At 34.0% G+C, this 26,099-nt stretch overlaps 3 protein-coding genes and 1 pseudogene across 3 annotated transcripts; all 4 read left to right on the forward strand.

The window, feature by feature from the left end:
* Positions 1-2,294: 2,294 nt before the first annotated feature.
* LOC128173455 (C1q-related factor-like) lies at positions 2,295-4,231 on the forward strand (annotated as a pseudogene).
* A 6,602-nt stretch (positions 4,232-10,833) lies between these two features.
* Positions 10,834-12,253, forward strand: LOC128173454 (uncharacterized). Its single transcript, XM_052839144.1, has 2 exons — positions 10,834-11,203; positions 11,826-12,253. The coding sequence occupies exons 1-2, from the start codon at positions 10,834-10,836 to the stop codon at positions 12,251-12,253; spliced, it is 798 nt and encodes a 265-aa protein (XP_052695104.1).
* A 2,645-nt stretch (positions 12,254-14,898) lies between these two features.
* On the forward strand, positions 14,899-15,864 carry LOC128173522 (uncharacterized). The gene is made up of 2 exons (XM_052839226.1): positions 14,899-15,322; positions 15,437-15,864. Exons 1-2 carry the CDS (start codon positions 14,920-14,922, stop codon positions 15,862-15,864), a joined length of 831 nt encoding a protein of 276 aa, XP_052695186.1. The 5' UTR covers positions 14,899-14,919.
* A 3,556-nt stretch (positions 15,865-19,420) lies between these two features.
* Positions 19,421-21,359, forward strand: LOC128174199 (52 kDa repressor of the inhibitor of the protein kinase-like). The gene is made up of 2 exons (XM_052839810.1): positions 19,421-19,621; positions 20,424-21,359. Exons 1-2 carry the CDS (start codon positions 19,421-19,423, stop codon positions 21,357-21,359), a joined length of 1,137 nt encoding a protein of 378 aa, XP_052695770.1.
* The last annotated feature ends 4,740 nt before the right edge of the window (positions 21,360-26,099 follow it).

A 26,099-nucleotide genomic window follows, 5' to 3' on the forward strand; every position in this document is an offset into this window, starting at 1 on the left:
CATTCATATTTTATGAATATTCATGTCTGTCCAACATTTTAGAGTTTTTTATTCCGAGGACACATAATATCCGATGTAATCAAGATGGTGTGCAATACATGTATTTCTAATGTAATTCATAACGGTGTATTTGATATGTATTTTTTATTAGTTAGATTTTTCCATGTGGAATATTACCAATCACATATCTTTGTGCTATATAATGCTGCTACTTATGTTGATAAAGCAATGTTTACAAATGTTGAGCTCTGTATGATTTAATGAAGAAGACAAAAATTATTCGGAAATTCAATTGTATTCACTGTGCATGCGCGGATCCAGAAAATTTTTCCAGGGGGGGTCCGAAGGATAATTGTGTTTGCCAGGGGGGGTCCGAGGCATATTTTCGCGATAATTTTACTATGTAAATTTAATAAATTTTCATTTTCCAGGGGGGGTCGGGACCCCCCCGACCCCCCCTCTAGATCCGCGCATGCTGTGCTTGGCTCTTTGTCCGAACTTAAGCTTTTATGTAAATATGGGTTAAGTTACATGTATATTTGATAATGATATTTGAAAAATCTCTCCACACTTATAAATTAATATTAATGATTTTTAAGATTTGATCTCTCGAAATTAAAAACTTTTTAACTGTAACTTTTAAATGTTTATAATCTTTCTATCTTTTTGACTCTATCAATAAAATGATTATTTTATTCAGGAAAAAGTTAAGGATTGCACTAATGCCCTTTATTTATATAATAGAGAAAACCTGTATGCCTGATATTTTATTACATAAAAAAAAAATGTATGCTGTAATCCTATTCATATAATAATCATATTTCAAAAAAGAAAATATATCTGATTGTGTATTATTATTCTGTTTATGTATGTATTCTGCTAATTACATATACCTAACATGTTTATGTATAACACTGTATTATGTATATATATGAACCTATACTGTATTTAGATATACACAGTATGTATACAATATACTGTAAAGTATACTGTATACAATATACAGTATACTGAATACATATATACAGTATATATACATACATTATACTGTATACAATATACAATATGTTGTATGCAATATGCTGCATTCTGATTAAATATGTACAGTATACATATATTATACTGTGTATAATATACAGTATTCTGTATGCAATATACAGTATACTGAATACATATGTACAGTATACATTCATTATTCTGTATACAATATACATTATTCTATATTATACCGTATACTGAATACATATATACAATATACATTCATTATACTATATACAATATACTGTATGCAATATACAGTATACCATATACAATTATGTAGTATACTTTACATCAGTGTAGCTTAGTGTATGTTTTAAGTTGCCAGTCCATCCAGTGAGTTCTATTTATTTATGACAGTATTTGCAGTTGTTATATGATATAGTTACTGTGATTTTTTTCCCTCACTTGTATATGTCTGTTATATACATTTTACATATGTATAAAAAGAATGCAAGAGATAGTGTCTGTAAAACAGAAATGCAATACATGGATAAAAACAAATTAAACCACTTTGTGTCCTGTTTTTTTAAACCATCTTATGAAGAATATTTCCTGTATTAATGTATTGTTGCCTATAACTGTTTCTAAACATGGAGCCGTTATTGAACAGCGAAGTAATTTTGAATGGAACAAAACAAACTCAAAAGGATTATATTCTCGTCATTAAGAGGGCTCTATGGCCATGACCCTTTTAAGACTGTTTTTATTTTCCTTTAAAAGAAGAGCTTTATATGTTTATATATAAAAAAGGACAACATTGACCACCACTTATATAATATGAAAGTCATCTCATTGAGAAAACATCGTGCACTGCTTGTAAGTTTGCAATACGGGAATTTAAAAGAGGCTGGATCGTCAACAAAATTCAAAATATGATTTATTTAGCTAAGAACTATAATTTGATAAAAGAAAAATAATTCAGTTGAAAAAAATCAAAGTACCTTACCTTTTGAATATGGGTATTTTTCTATAGTTGTATATAGAGCTATTCCAAAGATACATGCAGTCTAAAATGGCCATGACCATTGAACCCTCTCAAGAAGGGCTGGATAGTGGCGGCTATTTTTGACTTTATTTATATTCTTTAGAGCGAGCTTTTGGAAATTTTAAAAGGTATGGAAAATCTTTGAAACTTAGTTCATTTCTATCATAATCTTAGTAACGCGGTATAAATTTGTCTTTTATCTTTTGTTAGACTTATACTAGGGCGCATTTAAATACTAATATTTAGGGCCATATACAGATCAAGCAACATGGCTGTAGGATTACCTTGCTTTTTCCTCTGTCTCTTTGCTCTACATGGGGCACTTGGAATTTGGAAAAGAAACTGGAACTCATGTATGACATTGTGACCGAAATAACGTCAGAAAATGTGGATCTTAAAACCAGACTGAAGGCTCTGGAGGATTTGGTGATCGATGGAAAACATTGCGGGACCGTCAACGTGAACCTTTTAGAGAGTCTGGGAATCCAAATGCTGCGCAAATGACATTTCCACTTAGAACCAACAGTTCGAATAACCAAAGTAACAAGAATATAGATGAGCGAAAAGTCACTGAATCTGATATCAGGAATGATATTTCTTTGGAAAGAAACGAATAGGTAAAAAATACTCGTGATGGAGATAATACATATGTATTTACATGATAAATAGAATTTTACATGTACGAGGGTTGTTCGGAAATTATTGAGACATTTTCTCTTATTCTTTTAGTAAAAAAGATAAACCATTGAAATTTCACCAAAACGTAAATCAGGATAGAGTTTATCAATGTGAAAAGTTTCTTGTTCATGGCATGAATAGATCATTCGTAGTAAGCTTACCAACGTGCCTTCGTCCTGTAACCTGGCGCAACCGCAAACTTTTCGCAACGTCATTTTAAGGCTTCTTATAGCTCCCGTGTTTTAAACACCTTAGAAACGAACTGTAATAAGAATTATTCTTTATTTCTCATCTTTTGTTTTTATTTCAAGATGTCATCATTTTCATTTTCTCTCATTCTTTTTTTTTTTTTGAGAAAAAATCGAGTTATTTTTACCTGAAAGTCTAGTTATTGTGAATGTCTCCTGCAGTCATTTTTTACATATTTTAGAACTGTTGACAACAGTTAGTGTGTCAACAGTTGTTAATTAATCCCTTTGGCCTAATTCTAGTTAAACAATCAGTGAGAAAAAAATATGATGAACTGAAGTTCTATACCTTGTCTTGTCATCGTACTGTTTTTTACGCAATTGCGTGGCTTTTAAAAGTCTTCTTCTGAGATTTCCACCAGTTTAATGGTTTTCGTTGCGCCGCCTTGATGTCAAAATTCAATGTAAAGTCGTTGTCAGATTTTTATTGTTTGGTAAATATATGTGTACCATATCCGTATTTCAACTCGAACATCAGTGAAACTTAATCAACAGTTAGTCGCAAAGAATAGCAAAATGAACATATTTTATTTGATTTCTTTTATCGTTAACTGTAATTCTACGGACACTTATAAAGTAGATGTTTAAGTTGTTTAATCTCCGCGTTCATGGCTGCCCCGGGTACCCCGACCACCGAATTGTTTATCTACTGTCGTAAAAAAAATATTAAATATTCTTTTAATATTACTTTGTTTTATTATTTGTTGGTGTTTCTTCAGTGTCTATGCCAATTTCACCAAAATTCGTCACTTAGAAAAGAAAATATTCGTGCTGTCTCAATAATTTCCGAACAACCCTCGTAAATGGTGCTTTGTAACGTCTATATTAGACTTAATTTTTCTATTTTACAGTGCCATCCACATCCACACCAACAGAGGTGATTGCTTTTCATGCTTATATCTCAAAAGACAACAGTGGTGCTCTACCTATTCATCACATTCTACTGTTTGACGTAGTTCCTTTAAATAAGGGTAACCATTACCACGCTTTTGACGGAATATTCATCGCCCCAACTTCAGGAACATACGTGTTTACGTGGTCCATCATGTCTGATGTTCATGGCAGTGTTCACACGGAGTTGATGAAAAATGCTGAAGTTATTGGTACTAGATATGCCGACTCATACTCTTCAGCGGTCTGGGATTTTGCTACGGGGACTGTAGTTGCTGATATTCACCGAGAAGACCACGTGTATGTACGTCTAGGCCAAAATTCCCAGAGTAATGTGCGGAGTCTTCCAGCAAGTAGAACTACCTTTTCTGGTTGGCTTTTATCTTAAGAAAATAAATACATTTACGATGAAATGGTCGTAGTTATTATTCAATATTGACATTCAGTGTATAATTTCCTATATGTTTGCATTGAAAATCTGCGATGTTCAATTTCCAATTCCTTTGAATATGCTTAACTAATTCCTGCACCATGAGCACACATATAAAGTTCATTATGCGTTTTGAGCATATTAATTTTATTATTGTAACATTTATTGAAATGTTCAAATTAAAAGAACCAATTTATAAGCACTAATGGAAAATAATCGTTAGATCATATCAATTCGTAAAAAAAACGACAAAGCTTTTTGTACCATATTTTGGTCGAGGAAGCGATACGCTAATATGGCTGTTCTATGCATGTTTCATATCCCTGACTATGAGCGTATATATTTGGCTTAAAATCAACGATTCACAAAAATCACAAAAATACTTTTTTGGATGTCGTTGGTCCTATAACACACCAAGCGGTGCAGACAAATTGAATACCGCGCATTAGAAATGCTTAAATAAAAACACCGGTATCTATGTTGTACCCTACCAATCTGCGGGGTGTAATTTTTATTGACATACACATTCATAATAAAATATTAAGGGAGAAAAGCATATGGAAGAGAAAATTCACTGTTATAGGATCACAGACTAATTATGGAAACATCTGCTTTTAAAAATCATGAATGTTATCGATAATAATGAATCGGTTTCTGTCTTATTTAAAAATAAAGAAGTATTCTGTTCAGCAAGAATAGACGATATATACACAATATATGCTAATTTAAATAAAAACTGAAAGATGAATAACGACGAACTAAACTTTATGTAAACAGCAAATTCCTATGTTTTGATATCGTCGGTCTAATGCCACAAAAGACTGTGCCGACATATTGAACACGACAATTGGCGTTAGATATTTAACATAAAAAGGAGGAAATAATTAAAGATCCTTGTAAACAAGAAATTTCTACTAAGATTTTTTTGTAATTGATACTATAAAACTGATTTGAGCAAGGTCATGGCTTGTTCAGTTGAGCGTTGTGGCTTCTGGTCCGGCGGGTTTGGCGGGTTTGGACGGTTACATTGTGTACACGGGGTGGCAATATATGTCATTTGACTCACAATAATACAAGTTATTTTTGTAAATGCCATCCATAATTAAAGAAGTTGAAAGCGTAAATTGCATAGCTCTGGTATTTATTCGCCATATATATATACATATATTTATTAATTCATTGCCTAATTAAAGATAATTTTACGTGCTAAAGTAATTGTTAAGTAAAAAGAAATATATTGTTTTTATTGAGGATAATGACATCTACTTGAGTTCAATCCCTCTATTGCAATAGTGCATTTCTTATCAATAATAGTGACCTATAATACGTACATAGCTTCAGAATGAAAATGTGTACAGTTGATATATATTCATCTTATAAAGAGACTCAATATATTTACGGTATATATATTTAAACTCAATGCATTTCACAGCATTCATGTTATGAAGCACGTACTTGAAAAATAGGTCATAGATATAGAAAAAAGAAACTGGAACATCAACTTTCGAGCTTAAATATGACACATTTATAATTTAAATATCGCAATTAACAACGTATATGTACGCAGGTAACCAGTAAACCTGGTCATATTTGTTTTACATGGGTAAAATTCATAACATTGTGATATATTGCAAATGATAGCTTTTTTTTAGCGATGCACCAGAAGGCAAGAATTAATGCCGACTTAGTACACAAAACATCTAAAAAAAAATGAACTATCTCTAGTTAGGGAAAACAGTTAGGGAAAATGAAATTAAAAGTTATATCAGTATTGTGAAAATTATTTGTTGATTTAATTTCGTTTAATTGTAATTTACACTTTTTAATTGTACAATATAATTTGTATTCAACTAGAAGATATAACGTCAGAGTTTATGTTTTATGTCACATTGATACATTTAAGTTTCGAAACATGTTTATTAAAACAACCTTAAAATCATTCTACCAATTGTTAACATGCGTTGTTCAAATTATCAGCATAACAGTCTGTGTAATGATATGATGGACCTCAAAAACTAAATCAACAAATCACATTTATTGAACTTCATTAAAGATGATTGCCTTTTGTATAGAAAAAGTCATACATGTTAGGTTAAAGATATTACAATCTACACACGTCAGTACTGTAAAATTTTGACCTGTGTTATGGGTTAGCAGAGGTCATGTAATGATGTAATATCATCACAATTAATAGAAAAAACATAGATAATTATACCCGCACTTTCTAAAGAAAGTTCTGGTATATTGTTGTTACTCTGTTCCGTCCGTCCGTCCGTCCGTCCGTCTGTCACGTTTTACTTTCTCAAACTGCTCTTACATCTTATAAACCAGCAATTTGAACTCTTAGAGTTTGATTTGGGGTGTCATGTTGTTTTGTAAAAAGGTTTCAAAAATTCTCTGGTAGTCCTGGGGGTCAAATAATTGGTAAAAAAATGACGTTTTTTCACAAAAAACCTTCTTCCTCGAACTCCTCCTACATTTTCAACAGTAGACAAACCATCTCTTGGAATATGTTTTAGGGTATCCTATAGATGCGCAATAAGGTTTCGGAATTTTCAATTTTGTCCTGGGGGTCAATTAATTGCTAAAACATGACTTCTTTTTTTTTTTTTTTTTTTACAAAAAAATTGGTTTCAAAAAAGTCATTTTCTTTTTGCAGTAGCCAAATGATCTTCTAGAATATGATTGGGGGTGTCATATTGAAGTGTGATCAGGTTCCAGATTTTTTTTTATTAAGGGGATCAGTGGGCAACAAAAAATGACGGGTTTTTTTTGCAAAAAAAGTATGGTTCCCAGAACTCCTTTTACAACTTTTGGGGTAGCTACGTCATCTCTTGGGATATAATTAGGGCTGTCCTATAGATGTGCAATAAAAATCTAAATTTCATCCAGGGAGTCAAATAGTAGCAGAAAATTGACGTTTATCACTCAAAAAAAACCCCACAAATCCCAGAACTCCTCTTATGATTTAATGGATAGACACATCATATCTTGGGATATGATAGGGACTGTTCTATAGATGTGCAGTAAGGTTTTAAAAATTTAAATTTCATCCAGGGAGTCAAAAAGTAGCAGAAAATTGACGTTTATCACTTCAAAAAAAACATAGATCCTAGAAGTCCTTTTATGATTTAATGGATAGACACATCATATCTTGGGATATGATAGGAACTGTTCCATAGATCAATGTAGATGCGCATTACGGTTTTGAAAAAATAAATTTAACCCTGAGGTCCATTACCTACATAACTTTTGATGCCCTTTAAGGATCAAGAATATACATGGTTAAGGGGTGGGGATCTCAACCGTTTTCGAGATATTCGTGTACTTCCTGTTCGAGGGGGGTCATGACCAGCCCCGGAGCCCATGACCTACATACCGTTTGATGCCCCTTGACACAAGGAACACGAATATATATGGTTTAAGGGTGGGGATCTCAACTGTTTTGAAGATATTAAGGGACTTGCTGTTTGAGGGGGTCAGGACCACCCACAGGGCCCATGACCTACATAACATTTGATGCCCCTTGACATCAGAAATATGAATATATATGGTTTAGGGGTCATGATTATAACAGTTTCTGAGATATATGGTAATTTCAAATTCCTGGGGGGTGGGGATGACCCCAGGGGTCAGATCTAAAAAACCCTATATATTGCCAGTAACAGTCAATATATGATTATGAAAACCCTATATTATTATCTTTGTCCGTTTTCAAGTTACCATTTAAAATAGAGTCTACGATTCTTCCTACAAGGTTCAACGTTAGACCCCACACCCTTTTGACACCCATTAGGGTCATGACTTACATACCATAATGATCTGATGCGCCGTGACCTAAGGAGGAATAATATTTTTGGATTAAGGTGGGGATCTCAATGGTTTTTATGATATTTGATAATTTCAGGAAGAGCACTTGGGATCATGACCTACATACCATCTGAAATGCCTTGAACAAAGAAAAAATAATATAATATGTACATGATATATGATTCAATTTAAGAACCCAGATATATATCAATCATCTATGTTTTGTAATACTTCCTATGTATATATACATGTATTAGTTTGTGTTTTGTTCTATACTATTCATGTTCATGACTGTAGTATGGCTTAGCTTAATTTTGAATTACATTAAAAAATTGTCAAATATATGACTTGGAACCCCCACCCCCAAACAAGCTCAAATATAAACCGACCCTCCACCCTTCCTTAATTGTCGAATGATCTATTAAATCAAAATATAATTTGGGTGTCTAAAAACTTTTATAAACTGGTAAAAAATGTTATTCTTTAGAAAAAATTACATTACACCTTGCATAATTGACAAATGATCTATTGAGATATGATCAGAGGTCATATTTCTACCTTGGGATCAATACTATAGTAACTAGTATTCATTGACAAGTTAAAATTAATAACAATAAAAGATTCAAATTATAAATGTTTATACTCCACATTCACCCCCCCCCCCCCATATAACCTGGTTCTTAAGATTCAGTCCTCTTAATACATTCTTACATGTTTGCAGTAGCAAATTTTAAATTATTTCTTGATTGCTTTTTCTCTCCTGATGCACATTAACATTTTGAAATTGCTTAATTCAATTTTAAGATTTATAAACAAAATGTTATATGCATGTGTATTCGCCTATTTGGGGCAATTGTAAAGTCTCCTAAACAAAGCAATGACACCATTAGGATAGGAATTACCAACATGGATCAAACACTACTGTAACATATGAATAAGATAAAATACTTTATTGGGAGTTGATTTTAATCAACTCTCCTATGCACTTACTCGGGCAAAGCAAGTTTAAGATAACACCTGGGGGTCATTAATGTACTTTACACCATTTGATGCATCATAATGACATTAGAAGATATTTTGTATTTTCCTGTTTCGTGGGGTCAGAACAGCTAGTCCCATAAGGTCATGACCTATACATTGTATTTGATGCATTATAATACATTAAGAAAGAAATACTCCTTCCTTCCTATTATAACTCATTTAAAAATGATAATTAAGTGTCTAGTACACTTACTTACATGTAATACACAAATTTAATAAGAAATTGTTTATACAGGGTCAAGATGGGTCAACTCAATAGTGCAAGTCTGACAAATGAAAAAATAACCTTTGCAACTAAAATGACAGAAACTTTACAAATGCGATAGGATAGGTAACGATGATAAGCTTATTTAAATATTAAAAGATGATGATACAGTATGCTGTCAAAGGGAGATCACATTTAGAAAGTGAAAGTAGAACTTATGTATGCTGGCATCTCATCATATTGCGCTACTACTACTACATGTATTATGCTTACCTATATTGGTCAGCATCATAATGATAATCCAATTAAAACACAATAATGAATTCCTTTAGCTGATCTTAACTAATCCTTTTCTGCATATGGAAAACACAGACATGTATGTATACATGCGAACCCATCTAATCGAAGAGCTGGGTAAAACTAGTACCCGCTAATGATACCTGCAGACCTGTGTTGTGTACGTAACTTCAGACAAAGATCAGTTAATTGTAACATGCATGCATGTTTATGACCTATTCTTCAAATCCACTTGCACCATTTTATTAGGTAAATAACAGCTTTAAGCTTTAAGGTGGTGCAGGACACTTGCATATTGTGGTGTATTCTTCCTATTGAGATAAACAATAAAGTATATTAAATATTGATTAAATATTTACCCCCCAAATAATGTTACCTAACATTGAAGCGCAGTGAGTTAGAGCGTTTACATATATGTAAGAGCATTGGGGTCCAAGGTGTTTTTTGGTAATTTTACAAGTGATATAAATGAATTTTCATTGGGAGGGGGGGGGGGGGGGTCTGGACCCCTCACTCCCACCCCTTCTCTAAATCTGTGCACACAATGATGTACATATGTATGCACACAGAAGCAAATCTAAAACCGGCAACCGCCACGGGGAGGGGGCATACTTTAATTTTTAATTTTGTTTGTAATAATTATAAAGACCGTTATACTTTCTATGACATGAAATTGATTATTGATTAACTGAAAATTCACTGCAAACAGTTCAACCCCAAATTGCACATAAAGTGCTGCTCATGTGTATTATCATATGGGAACGGATCTCATCATTCAGTTATGAAAATTATAATTTTTAAATGTATTACCGGAGTTTGCATGTGACCTTCATTTTTAATTAAACTGGTACAAAACAGTGTTATTTAGGGGCAAACACTTGGTGCGGGTATTACTGTCTAATGACAGCATCTAGTTGTATTTTAAGTATTAATATTAGTCAAAGAAGTTACAAAGGAAAAAAAAACTACGCATGTGTAAAGGAAAACGATAAGATATGATTTCAGTTAAATTTTGAATAAACAAATCAGAAATCTCTAAAATCTTATGCTCAATTTACTATACATAAATAAGACCTTTGTTACTTAATACGTTTTTGTCATAGTATCAGTGACGTTATATATCTTTGTGTCTCTCTTATCTTTTGTCTGACCTCTATTAGGGCACCGTTAAAGACTAATATTTTAGGTCATGCGCAGATTTCTCAACATGGCGGTAGGCTTACCTTGGTTATTCTTCTGTCTTTTTGCTTTACATGGAGCACTTGGATATTCCAAAAACAATTTGGAAGATAAGATTGAGAATCTGGAAAAGAAACTGGAACACATGTATGATATTGTCACCGAATTAACATCAGAAAATGTGGATCTTAAATTCAGATTGAAGGCTCTGGAGGATTTGGTGATCGATGGAAAACATTTCGAAAACCGTCAACGTGAGCTTTTCAGAGAGTCTAGGAATTCAAATGCTGAGCAAAAAACAAACAATTCGGAAAACCAAAGTGGCAAGAATATAGTTGAACGAAAAATCCCTGAATCTGATATCAAGAATGATATTTCTTTAAAAAGAAAACGAATGGGTAAAACTATTGGTGATGGAGATAATACATACAGTACCAATCAGACCCAACCTAACAGCAGAGTAAAATACAGTACAGATCAGACCCAGTCTAACACCAGAGTAAACCCCAACTAAACCCTGGGTTTACTTTTTGGTTTACTTTGGGTTTACTCTAGGTTTACTTTTTGAAAATTTGGGTCCACTCGGGGTTTACTTTGGGTTTACTCGGGGTTTACTTTGGGTTTACGTTGAAATTGCTTTTGAGGTTAATTGTATACACTGGAGTGTGAAGCAGACTAGCATTTTATCTTATCATCCTATTGCCTGTAATTCCCACCCTTTGCATATTCCGAATACACGGTTAGCGTCTGCTTTCAGGGGTATACTTCTGACTGGGTTTACTCTCTGTGTCCACTCTGGGTTTACTTTTGGTTTACTCTGGTTCCACTCTAGTAAACCCGAAGTAAACACAGAGTAAACCCAGAAAGTAAACCCAGGCTTTAGTTCGGGTTTACTTTCTGTTAGGTTGGGTCTGATCGGTACTGTATGTATTTACATGATAAATTAAATTTTACATGTATTTGGTGCTTTGTAATGTCAAAATTTAGACTCAGTTGAAGTTTCTATTTACTATTTTACAGTGCCACCGATATCCATACCAACAGGGGTGGTCGCTTTTCATGCTTATATCTCAAAAAACAACAGTGGTCCTCTTGTCACACATCACATTGTACAGTTTGATGTCGTCACATTAAATCGGGGCAACGGTTACAACGCTTTTGACGGAATATTCATAGTTCCCGCCATAGGAACCTACGTGTTCTCGTGGTCTTTTATGTCTGATTCTCAGGGTAATGTTTGCACTCAATTGATGAGAAATGCAGAGATCCTTTGTACCAGATTTGCCGACTCAACCACTTTAACAGGCTGGGACTTTGCAACCGGGGTTGTAGTTACTGATGCTAATCAAGGTGACCACGTGTATGTTCGTATGGGACAAAACTCTTTGGGTAAAGTGCGAAGTGTTGATCAGAGTACAACTACTTTTTCTGGTTGGCTATTATCTTGAAAAATGGAATAAATGAAAGATACAATGAAAAATATAGTTCTCATTATAAACAACTATCAATAAATATATGTATATCTTTGGGGTTTTCCTGGTGCTTTTTATATCATGTAATTTAAAATTCTAGCGTTCATGTGTAAAGCTTATGCTGAACAATTAAACACCTTAAAACCCTATCAATAATACATTCAATCTAAGATATTGTTTGTCAATGTAATACGATACTACAATAAAAAATAGATATAGATCCAATTAAAAACAAATGTAAGTAAAAAAAATAGTTATCTAATTTAAGTCAATATTTCTGTGGTTAATATTTGGTGTAGTTAAACGTTGAATTCTTATTATCACGTTACAATCATTAAGTGTTTTATTTATATCTTTCGTCATAAACATTGGGGAGAAGAAGGCTAATCATTCCAATAAACACAAAACTTTAAAAAGACGTAAATTCATGACGCCGCGATGTCACGTATAAATCATGCCACAAGCATCAACATTTAAGTAAATGTTTAACGAAATTTAATCAAAATTTTTAGTTTAAACTAGACTTTGACCCGTGCCAACACGGGTTGACATTACATATGATATCGGACATTTACGAAATAGATACATCGAAACACCGTATATTGTTGACATTTGCATTACCAAGCTTTAAGTCTACAATAATGCTATTAATTTTGCTACACTCTGCTGAGTTGGAATAATGTAAGTTTGTCTCGAGACATACTTCATCACAGTTAAAATGTCTCCTACTGTATATACCCGCAATTAATATATTTTTAATGTAGCAGAAAATTGCAGAATCGCTCCAAAACGATTTTGGGTAAAATTGATAAAGTTGAATTGAAAATAACAGTCAAATTGTTCTTAACAAACCCTTTTGAAGCTGTAAATACCTTAATTCTTCGAAAAATTTAATTCTATAATAGCATAATTCAGAATTTTTTCAACAACGTTTTTTCGGAGACATAAATAACAGAGATTGGCAACTCCGCCATTAGCGTGTTTTGTTGTTGAGAATTGAAACGGGGCCAACCTTACTTTAAGATTACACTTTAGTAATTTATGTCTCTGGTTTTTACACTCCATGTTGACATTTGAAACTCTCGGGGATTTTTTTAATAGTAAATGCACTGTGTTAGAGTTATCTCCCGTATTTTTTTTTCTTTTTATTGATGAACAGAGAGAAATTTCAATGAAAATTTACACGCATTTGTTTATCGTTTCTGAGTTTATCCATGCAAATGTGATAATGTGGAAACATTAAATAAACAACCTCCCGTGATTTAGTGGGAATTTAATACGCATGCGCAAGATTGTAAAATCCGAAAAATTCAGATGATTTCCGGAATCTTTTTTAGGGATCTTCGTTGATTATTAATTAGTGAAGCTTGATTGGGAAAAAATAAAAGCAAATTTGTAATCTTCAAGTACAAATGATGTTTTAAAATATATAAAACAAAAGACAGTGCTCTTCCGATTTTGCGGTATTAAAGCCCAAAAATTCGAGTCTATTATTTTAATATAGTAGTATAGATTAGAATTTTGATAAGGAAAATGTTGATATATCATTTTATACAATACAGCGCCAGAGTGAAACACGGTGCATAGTGTGACATTACTTTTGGATCAACCCTTGTATAATTTAGTAAAAGGAAAATTAATAATTGAGTCCAAAAAATCAAAATACCTTACCTTTTGAATTTGGGTATTTTTCTTTATTTGTATATAGAGCTATTACAAAGAAGATACATGCAGTCTTGGATGGCCATGACCATTGAACCCATTCAAGAAGGGCTGGATAGTGGTGGCTATTTTGACTTTATTTATATTCTTTAGAACGAGCTTTTAGAGATTTTGAAAAGGTATAGGAAATATTAAAACTTAAAAAAATAGAAAGTTTTTTTTACTAGATGATAGCCTATGACTAATTTTGATAATCATATTTGAAATTTTAAAGGTAAATCTTGTTATTTATTTATCATCCTGCCTCCTTAATTCTAACTATATCACTGGGTGCATTTTGTACTTAGCACTATTCTCTGTAAATATGATCTAGCTGTATGCCTACCATGCTAGAAATACCGTCTAACTATGTGGTAAAGACACCTTCGGAAATTGCATGAAACTGTGAAACACTATGTCCCAATAAAATCTACTCAGTCCTGTTGAATTGAATTTGACCACTGACATAGATCAGATAAAGTGACCTCATGAACCTTACATATTACAGTTTTAAAAAAAAAACTATGTTGGAAAATGGACAGTTATGCCTAGATCATACTAGTTAGACTATACAAGATTGTAAGCTGTACACATGTCAGTACTGTAAACTGTTGACCTGCATTATAGTTGTATGTGTTATGGTAATGGCAGCCATTACAATCGATAAAAACACCCAAAGGTATTTGTATTGGTCAAAGAAGTTACATGGAAATACTGCATGTGTAACAAAAAACCGCAAGATATGATTTCCATTATATTTTGATTAAACAAATCAGAAAGCACGAAAACCTTTTGCACAGTACACCTTTATAATTACAACCTTCGAAACTTAGTTCATTTTTATCATAATGTAAGTGACGCGGTATATATTTGTCTCTGTCTTATCTTGTGTTTGACTTATACATGTACTATGGCGCATTCAAAGACTAATATTTAGGACCATGTGCAGATCGAGCAACATGGCTGTAGGCTTACCTTGGTTTTTCTTCTGTCTCTTTGCTCTACATGGGGCACTTGGATATTCCAAAACAAATTTGGAAGAAAAGATTGAGAATTTGGAAAAGAAACTGGAACTCATGTATGACATTGTGACCGAAATAACGTCAGAAAATGGGGATCTTAAAACCAGACTGAAGGCTCTGGAGGATTTGGTGATCGATGGAAAACATTGCGGAAACCGTCAACGTGAACCTTTTAGAGAGTCTGGGAATCTAAATGCTGCGCAAATGACATTTCCACTTAGAACCAACAGTTCGAATAACCAAAGTGACAAGAATATAGATGAGCGAAAAGTCACTGAATCTGATATCAGGAATGATATTTCTTTGGAAAGAAAACGAATAGGTAAAAAATACTCGTGATGGAGATAATACATATGTATTTACATGATAAATAGAATTTTACATGTATATGGTGCTTTGTAACGTCTATATTAGACTTAATTTTTCTATTTTACAGTGCCATCCACATCCACACCAACAGAGGTGATTGCTTTTCATGCTTATATCTCAAAAGACAACAGTGGTGCTCTACCTATTCATCACATTCTACTGTTTGACGTAGTTCCTTTAAATAAGGGTAACCATTACCGCGCTTTTGACGGAATATTCATCGCCCCAACTTCAGGAACATATGTGTTTACGTGGTCCATCATGTCTGATGTTCATGGCAGTGTCCACACGGAATTGATGAAAAATGCTGAAGTTATTGGTACTAGATATGCTGACTCATTCTCTTCAGCGGTTTGGGATTTTGCTACGGGGACTGTAGTTGCTGATATTCTCCGAGAAGACCACGTGTATGTACGTCTAGGCGCAAATTCCCAGAGTAATGTGCGGAGTCTTTCAGGAAGTAGAACTACCTTTTCTGGTTGGCTTTTATCTTAAGAAAATAAATACATTTACGATGAAATGGTCGTAGTTATTATTCAATATTAACATTCAGTTAATAATTTCCCATATGTCTGCATTGAAAATCTGCGATGTTCAATTTCGAATTCATTTAAATACGCTTAACTTATTCCTGCACCATGGGCACAAATATAAAGTTCATTAAGCGTTTTGAGTATATTAATTTTATTATTGTAACATTAAATGAAATGTTCAAAATAAAATAACCGATTTATAAGCAATAATGGAAAATAATCGTTAGATCATATCAGTTTGTCAATAAAAACTACGAAGCTTTTTCTACTATATTTTAGTCGCGGAAGCGACTCGTTAATATGTCTGTTCTATGCATGTTTTATATCCCTGACTAAGAGCGTATATATTTGGCTTAAAAGCGACGATTAACACATTTTTTCATGCAAATAGACATCAGCATGAATATATATGTATAAGCATTTAATGCTTTTTTGGATGTCGTTGGTCCTATAACACATCAAGCGGTGAAGACAAATTGAATACCGCGCGTTAGCTTGGTGCAGACAAATTGAATACCGCGCGTTAGCTTGGTGCAGACAAATTGAATACCGCGCGTTAGCTAACGCGTGGTATCAATTTGTCTGCACCGCTTGGTATGTTAAAGGGCCGACGACATTTATACTAAGCATGAAATGCTTAAATAAAAACACCGGTAGCTATGTTGTACACTGTAACAAAATAGCCCTTGTTACCTATCGTTATATAATCGAACACTGGTGATTGGACTTTATATTTTACGTATCTTATAACTTTACCTATACTGATTGGACGTTACATATTATTCTTTGAACTATTGTGATTTGACTTTATCATTTAATTTCATAATCGGTTTAGAATGCTTTTGTAAAGTAAATACCTTTATTTAATGTATTTTCCATGTAAATTGAATCACGAATATTATGTGTCCATCAAAGACTATATTGCTTTAAAGGAAGGTCAGAGAGAGAGCCAATAGCTACCATGTTTACATTTATGGGGTATATTGTTTTGCGGTGATGATCCGTTAATGACGGTAATTACATTTTTTGCTGGTCAGTATGTCTCCAAATTGGACATTAGGTTCCAGATTAGTACACAAATAACCTGAGGGGGTAAAGTTTATTGTTATACTTTCATGTTAAATACTGAAATCTGATTGGTTAAGACGCAGTTAATAATATTTATTGTTATACTTTCATGTTAAATACTGAAATCTGATTGGTTAAGACGCAGTTAATAATATTTACTATTACCCTCAGCGTTAGCAACGCACTTGGCAACGGGTAACATTAAAAAATGTTACATGCGCGAAAATTATGCGCGTACGGTTCGCTGTAGAATTCACGTTATTCCTATATAAAAGCAGTAAAATTTTCTTAAAAATTTTAAAAAAGACATTCAGTATAACAAAATAAATAGTGCCTGTTTGGGAGGATAACAGTTGAAATTGACACCCCGAGAAAACCATTGTCAACCTCCGCTTCGCGTCGGTTGACAATGGTTTTCTCGGGGTGTCAATTTCAACTGTTACCCTCCCAAACAGGCACTATTTATATACTATTACCCTCAACGTTAGCAACGCACTTGGCAACGGGTAACATTAAAAAATGTTACATGCGCGAAAATTATGCGCGTACGGTTCGCTGTAGAATTCACGTTATTCCTATATAAAAGCAGTAAAATTTTCTTAAAAATTTTAAAAAAGACATTCAGTATAACAAAATAAATAGTGCCTGTTTGGGAGGATAACAGTTGAAATTGACACCCCAAGAAAACCATTGTCAACCTCCGCTTCGCGTCGGTTGACAATGGTTTTCTCGGGGTGTCAATTTCAACTGTTACCCTCCCAAACAGGCACTATTTATATAATGTAAACCAAACAATTACATACATCAATCTGCTAATTGAAGTCAATTAGTCGTTTGATCGGTTCATGTAGATGACAATAATTGGTCACGATACAGTGACCCTCCCCCTAGTAAATATCTGTCGTAACCTTGGTTGACCCTAAGAACACTGATTAAGGGCGGGTTCTTGACTGACCAGCTTAACGCCATCTTGGAGTATCATAGTAACAAGGTGGTGGCGCCCTCTTAATGGGCTTTTCAACACCCAATGAACACTTGCATTACTTTGATAGTTGTTTTCCCCAAATAGTATAAAACTACCAACCACTGGCGGATTTAAGGGGGGGGGGCGTGGAGGGCGCACGCCCCCCCTAAAATTTTCAAAGTATGCATGACTGTAGATGATTTGATAAATTTTACATAGAAAACTTAATTAGCATTTTGTGTTTCACTTTATTTATAAATATGCCTGACTCAGTGGTACACCTCATTGATACACTAACTGTGCTATGCTGACTGTAATTCTGCTGCTCTATAAACATCTATAAACATCTGATCCTAATGCATGTTGACAGGTTCTGATAACAAACCAATTTATTAAACTGTGTTTAAAACAATTAAGCAGTGTTGGTCATTTCATTATGGTGGCTGCATCAAATTCCCCAGGGCCCTGAACTTGGGGCTTCGACCAAGAATCGACTGGAAATCCCAGCAGTTTTGTTTCACGTGTAGACTGCGCTGTCATTTCCCTATTGCGATGCAAGCAAAAATTTCTGAATATTTAAAAGCTGGTCGAAGGTAAATATATAATTGCATTTAAAACCAGATGGTCTATGTGCAATCATTAATTAATTACTGTATATTTTTTGAATTTGTTCTAAATAGACTATTTTAATATAAGAATACTGAAGATTTGATGCATCAGATATTTCCAACAGCTAATAGGGGGTCGGATACCGTAACGTCATTAGAATGTTGTAACTTTGATAACCTGGGTAATTTTGGGAGTTCATAAATGCCTAAATATTTTGTTTTTAATCCAATACATGTATTATAGGTATAAATAACAATATGTGTCAAATTGTTATATATATGTTATAGGCTTTTGTGTAAAGGAAGTAAACACCAAGGGGACATAGTAGATGGCGGAAGTCAGTGTTGCTGTATTGCCTTGACATATCTGTCTTCGGACATACCTAAATCATCGGCCGATGTTGATCATATTTTAGAACTGGGGACATCACTTTATCGCCAACGTTGTCAACATGGAGGGTATATGCTTATTCAAGAGTTGGAGGGAGAAATGGAGATCAGAGGTAGAAAGCTGCTGGTATCTGTGGGAAACCCTAAGTGTGGCACTATTATGCAGACACAAGACAACAATGATGCACTTGCTTTCACATTGGAAACAGCCCTAGAGCATATTAAAGAGGAATCAAGCACATTCTTTTTAACCATCGGAAATGCACCAGGATCAACAATTGGGGTAAAACATCAGATGTCAAATTTTATCGTTATGGATTCACATAGCAGAGATGATAGAGGAATGTGTTGCCCCAATGGAAAATCCGTCGTAATGAAGTTTGAACATATATCAAACTTCATTAAATATGTCCGTGAGATGGCGCAATCTTTGTCCTCAAATGATGTTCAATTTGAAATAACGGGTTTATCATTACACAACAGTCCTAATGATCCGCCCGTTCAATCCAGTCAACAGCAGTCAAACCTACCTGTGGATGATCAGCATCAAGAATCAAACGAACAGAATCCGCCCGTTCAACCCAGTCAACAGCATTCATCGAGTACAACAAACCTACCTGTGGATGATCAGCATCAAGAATCAAACGAACAGAATCCGCCCGTTCAACCCAGTCAACAGCATTCATCGAGTACAACAAACCTACCTGTGGATGATCAGCATCAAGAATCAAACGAACAGAATCCGCCCGTTCAAAATTGTTCTGCTACCGACATTTCAAGATATTTGAACAATTCAGATTTACTTACCGATGAAATAAAGTATTCCCTCATACAAAACAGAAAACCGGTGGCTGATTTCACATTTCCATCGCGCATTTATAAGGATAAACGTAGACGGAGTGGCATTATTCACAGACGATGTACCATGCAGCTCTTTGATACGTTTGATTTCATTACATATTCTGAATCAAAAGATGGGTTGTTTTGTCTTGGTTGCGTGCTTTTCCCAAACATGTCTCATAGACGACCAAAGAAACTGATCACAGAACCATATTTTAACTGGAAGGATGCACGTGAAGATTTAAAACAACATAATGTTTTTGAATATCATGTATCCTCCATGGCCCAATTACATGCGTTTGTGAAAACACACACTGAACCAGGGAACAGAATTGACATGACAATTCGATCTACTGGAACAGAGAGAATAGCAAAAAACAGAAAAATATTATCGTCTATCATAGAGTCACTCATATTTTGTGGCCGTCAGGGCATTTCTTTACGTGGTCACCGAGATGATGAAACTTGCAGAGAAAATAATTTAAACATGGGGAATTTCAAAGAGCTTCTCGTTTTCGAGCATCTTGTGGTGACAACCTGTTGGACGATCATTTGAGATCCTGTAAAAAAAATGCAACATACGTATCAAAAACATCACAAAATGAACTGCTTTTATGTATTAAGAAGTTCATACAAGATACAATTGTGCAGGAGGTTCGAGATCAGCCGATAGGTCCATACTTTGGCTATCAGTGTGATGAGGTGACTGACGCCAGTAACTGGGAACAGCTCGGTGTTGTAATTCGGTATGTTGTCAATGGGAAGCCTATTGAACGGCTTATAGAATTTATAGAGTGTGAGGAAATCACTGGAATGGCAATATGTGAATCCATTATCTCGTGTATGAATGAAGTTGGTCTGGATCCGAACTACTGTCGTTCCCAAACAATGGATGGTGCTGGAAATATGTCTGGAAAACATTCAGAGTGTGCAGCACGATTTAAAGACCAATATCCTAAAGCTGTATATCATTATTGTAGCTGTCATGATCTGAATCTTGCCATCAGTAAAAGCTGTTCATTGAAAGAAGTGCAAATATGTTTAGACACATTAAAGAAGCTGGGTATATTCTTTAAATATTCACCAAAGCGCACGCGAAGGCTGGAAAGGGCTGTTGATGAAATCAACGATGAAAGAACTGAAAACAAAATTGACAAGAAGAAGTTTAAGGTGTTTTCAGAGACCAGATGGGTAGAGAAACACATCACCCTGCAAACATTTCAAGAGATGTATCAGCCAATTTTGCTCTGTTTAGAAGCAATTTCGTTAAGAGAAAGAAACTGGGATGCAAAGGCGGTTGTGGAAGCAAATGGTCTCTTAGCAAAATTGTCAGATTCACAATTTATTGCCTCCTTTCAAACCATCCGGAATTTCTTTGGATACATGTCTGGACTTAGTAAGAAATTACAAGGAAGCAGCTTGGATGTATTGGACGGATACAGAATGGTCGCACATGTGCGTGAGGTTATATTAGGGTTGAGGTCAGATGATAATGAATATGACAGTGTCTTCCATCGCATGGAGGAGATGGCTCAATTAACAGAAGGTGTCATGACTGTCCCTCGTCAATGCTCAAGCACTGGATGAAAAATCAAGTTTCAGCAAAACTGAAACTATATGGAAACCTTGCTGAAACTTGAAGTTGACGTTTCATGTATAGTTTCCGCAATGCGGAAACCATTATATCGATTCAGCAAGTATCCGTTAGGTTTCAGTCAGCAGAAACTTTAGTCTAAGATTCCTGATGGTTTCCGCAATGCGGAAACTAAATTTGAATCGTGTGAATAGTTGTGTAAATTATTATGGAAATATCAATCGGTTTCAGAACATTTCCACTAGGTTTCAGTATGCTGAAACTTTAAGTTAAGATTCCTGATGGTTTCCGCAATGCGGAAACTAAATTTGAATCATGTGAAAAGTTGTGTAAATTATTATGGAAATATCAATCAGTTTCAGAACATTTCCGCTAGGTTTCAGTATGCTGAAACTTTAAGTTAAGATTCCAAATGGTTTACGCATTGCTGAAACTATTACTAAAATTAATTTGAGTTTAATAGTGATATCATTTATTTTCAACAGGTTTAAGTTTAATTCTAGCCTAATGATAATGAATCCGTACATACTAAAATGTATAGTAAGGTTTCAGCGTGACTGAAACTATATGTATACATGTAACTATCTTCAAATGTGGCAAATAAGGCGATTAAGAACCTTACTAAGTAATTAATTGAATTTGAAAAGAAAAACTGATGTCTGATCTTGTTTAATGCATATGATGAAATCATTAATCTGAGGTACTCGGGCACGTGTATACATGTGTATACATTCTTTGTCCAGGTGACCTCCTCTGTGATTTTCCTGTATATTATGTGTGGATTGCAGGGTTTTTTCTGTCAGGAGTGAACAAAAGACTGTTACATAACATATACACAGTGCGAAGCGTGAGTTTGTAACTGGAGCCCGGCGGGAATTTTTTTTCAATGTGTGTGTACCTGAGTTAGTAAAACTGATAAGTAAATTATAATTATTTAGTAAAATAAATTAATATACCTATTTTGTAAGACTCCTTCTTAAATCATTTAGTTATCATTTGAATGAACCTTGAGGTACAGTAACTAATTAAGCAAACAAATTAAGGTAAAGTCGTTGTAAATTTTTACAAATCGTACCAAATATTCGTACAACCTGAAGTTTAGAGCTAATTCATTTCTTTTTTAATACCACGCCAACACATGTACACAGGAATTTTTTTTTTTTTAAATTCTACAGTTGATAATAACAAGTAAAACCCACTTGGAGTTTGAGTCTAATATAATAATTGTTTAATTATTTACATGCATTTCAGACTTTACTGCATGTATGACTGTATCATGATTCACTGGCGTCGGAAGCAAATTGAAAGTGGGGGGGGGGGGGGCTAGACTAATCCTCAGAAATATTGAGGAAAAACCCTAAAAAAACCCTAATTCCCAAAATCATGAAAATCTTAATCGGGGGGGGGGGTCGTTATACCTATACTATATACTTCCGAAAATAAATTTCCCTACCCAAATTTTTTTTCCCAAAATCATGAAATTCCTAATCCGTGTCGGGGGGGGGGGGGGGGCTTGTATGCCTATTACTCCAACTTCTCAATCTCTCAAGGTAAATTTAGGAACAATTACATTTCCGGCGAGAAAAAGTGGGGGGGGGGGGGCTATATGCCTATTGGTTAAGTCTAACTTTGCACTAAGCGCCCCCCCCCCCCCCCCCCCGGTTCGACGCCTATGTGATTCGTGCATTTCTATACTTTGTATTTACTTTCTGTACTGTAAACACAGATATTGATACATGTTTATGAAACATGCACATGTTTCTGTTATAAGATAATAAGCATTATTTATAATTTTACTGAAGTTATACGTATATTTACAAAATCAGTTTAAAATCCAGCACTAGCCATGTGGTGCACGTGATTTTAATCCCATTTTTAAAATTTGATTATACATTCGTATACATTTGATGTAGAAAGTATACCAAATAATTAGGGTCTTCCGTTTCCGACGGAAGACCCTCTTGTTATTCTATTGTTTCTTTTCCTTATTATTATTTTATTTTTTATTTTTTTTCTGACTTTTTTCGAACGCTATTTCTCGTGAACTACATGACCGATTTGCATGAAATTTACAGGACACATTGAACAACAAATATACTTGATATTATAAAATTTCTGGCTGATGACGTCACTTCCGGTTCGAGATTTTGAGGATTTAGTGAATTTTTAAGGACCATTTTGTCCACGTAACTTCTCAAAAACTAATTGCGATAGAAACGTGAAACTTTCAGGGATAGTAGATGAATGTCTGTAGATGATCCTATTTATCTGATATTTTGAAAAATGCGCAAGGCGGCGAAGCTCGCCCGAGCTCAAAAATAAGCACCAATTTTTTTCACGAAATTTTCGCACATTTTCGGCCCTAGCTTTTAATGTGTAAATATTTTGTGAAGACATGTAATGCAAAAGTTGTTCAGATTAACTAGGACTTGCGTTTGATTTCAAGAAAAAGGGGCTGGCCCCTCAAATAAGGGGCCAAAATGGCTCTAAAGGCTTTTTGCAATAACTCTTTACTGAAAAATAATTTGTTATCAATTATAGAACCAAAAATGTTCATTGTATATCTGTTTATTTATACAGTACCATGCCTAAGTCATATGTTACGTAATTAGGGGTTTAAGGGGCCAGAAGTCCAAAACTTTGATCTTTAGTATCTAGAAAAGGAGAATTATTTTGATAAGCATTATAGAACAAAAAATGCTTATAATAATGTTCTTAACAATATGCTACCTAAATAATTTTTGTTAATGGCCCCAGTAAGGATTTTAAGGGTCGGCCCCTAAAACACAATTGTTCAGATATCTCTAGAACGGTCAACAATTTCTGAACACTTGTTGAGCAAAATGTGTTTAAAATTACAAGACCTTTTATTTGATATCAAGGAATAAGGTCTGGCCCCTCAAATAAGGGGCCAAGAGGGCTCTAAAGTCTTTTAATAATAACTCTTTACTGAAAAATAATTTGTTATCAATTATAGAACCAAAAATGTTCATTGTACATCAGTTTATATATACGGTACCATACTTAAGACATATGATACGTAATTAGGGGTTTCAAGGGGCCAGATGTCTTAAAATTTGGTCATTAATATCTAGAAAAGGAGAAATATTTTGAAAAGCCTTGTAGAAGAAAAGTTGCTCAAAATAATGTTCTTAACGATATGGGATCTAAAAATATTTTTTGGTGGCACTGGTAAGGAGTTTAAGGGTCGGCCCCTAAAACACAGTTGTTCGAATATCTCTAGAACGGTTAACAATTCGTGAATACTTGTGTAACAAAATATGGATATATTTACAAGACCTTTCATTTGATATCAAGAAAAAGGGGCCAGCCCCTCAAATAAGGGGCCAAAAGGGCTACAAAGTCTTTTCATAATACAGCAAAACTCGAATATAACGAACATGGATATAGCGAATTTACGGCTATTACGAATTATTATTCATGTCCCGGCAAATTTCTTATATAAACCTATAGAAAATTGATGTATATAACGAACATGGCTATAACGAATTTACGGCTATAACGAAGTAATTTTAAGACCCCTGCTGGCAAAATTTTAACGTAAATTATCATTTTTATAACAAATGTTTTCCATTTCTTTAATTGAAGAAACATGCAATTTTAAGATGCATATATAAAATACTCAAATTCAAATAGTATACGAACTTTTTTTAAAAATTGAAATGAAATGGTTATTTTGAAATTTTTTGTAAATGACGGTAATGCTATTTTTATAACATTTAATAACTTACGATAGTGTAGAAAACTGTTAGCCGGAAAAACTCTTAATTATTTTATAACGAATTCGCTATAATATTTTTTACGAATTCGTTATTAACGTATGGCAAATTACGGCTAAAACGAAGTTTTTTCTATGGTCCCTTGAAATTCGTTATAAACGAGTTTTGCTGTAACTCATTTTAAAGCGATAATAAGTTATTAATCATAAAGCAGAAAATAAGAGCTTATTATTCATAATTCAAAACTGAAATCCGTCCTTAAATCGGCCGATGCAATACAGAGATAAAGGGGTTTAAAATTTGATTTTTCCGGAAATTTTGATTCCACATTCTTGGTTAAGAAAATAGTTTTATGTTCAGAGTTAAATTAACTCGTACCTAAAATTATTCGATAATTGTTAAATCGTACTTTAACAGATTCGGAATTGTATTTGCTAAGTCGTTCTTGAAATCGATAAGGTTTGTTAATTCGTAATTGGCATCATTCGGATTTTGTTAACTCGTACCAAGAATAATTCGATTTTTTTTTGTTTTAGATTCTTACATTTGTTGGTTTAAAAACCCTGCTTCTTACAGGAACTTCTAGCTTTACTTTCGACATTACCGGAAGACCCACTCGTTGCTTTGCAACGAGCTTTGCTCTAGTTAAAATTATATTTTGTTTATATATCAGTCCGACGTGTACGTCTTACTTCCCGGCTTGTTTAACGCGTTTGTATTTTAATTTTATAAGTATTCTTAACGTACTGTTCATCGCATGACCAATCAGTGCACATGTGTAACTGTAAAATAATTGCCATCAATTCATCGTAGTTGTAAATTCACCGTACGGGTGAACGCTGTTAACCGGACCCCGTTAATTGATCGGCATCTAATTATATTTGTGATTTCTGTGTGTTCATGCAGAACCTGCTCTATGATGAACATAATATTTTCACACGTCTATATTTTGAATAAGAATATGACCGTGCTTAGAATCGCGGTGAAAATTGG

The sequence above is a fragment of the Crassostrea angulata genome, chromosome 2 (assembly GCF_025612915.1).
Source record: "Crassostrea angulata isolate pt1a10 chromosome 2, ASM2561291v2, whole genome shotgun sequence".
NCBI classification, from domain to species: Eukaryota; Metazoa; Mollusca; class Bivalvia; order Ostreida; family Ostreidae; genus Magallana; species Magallana angulata.

Bases quoted from the DNA above. Each gene is read 5' to 3' on its own strand.
- LOC128174199 (XM_052839810.1), top strand. From the start codon at position 19,421: ATGATCCGCCCGTTCAATCCAGTCAACAGCAGTCAAACCTACCTGTGG. The intron at 19,622-20,423 runs GTACAACAAACC...ACAATTGTGCAG, and splicing joins CAGTCAACAGCATTCATCGA to GAGGTTCGAGATCAGCCGAT.
- LOC128173454 (XM_052839144.1), top strand. From the start codon at position 10,834: ATGGCGGTAGGCTTACCTTGGTTATTCTTCTGTCTTTTTGCTTTACAT. The intron at 11,204-11,825 runs GTAAAACTATTG...ACTATTTTACAG, and splicing joins TTTAAAAAGAAAACGAATGG to TGCCACCGATATCCATACCA.
- LOC128173522 (XM_052839226.1), top strand. From the start codon at position 14,920: ATGTGCAGATCGAGCAACATGGCTGTAGGCTTACCTTGGTTTTTCTTC. The intron at 15,323-15,436 runs GTAAAAAATACT...TCTATTTTACAG, and splicing joins TTTGGAAAGAAAACGAATAG to TGCCATCCACATCCACACCA.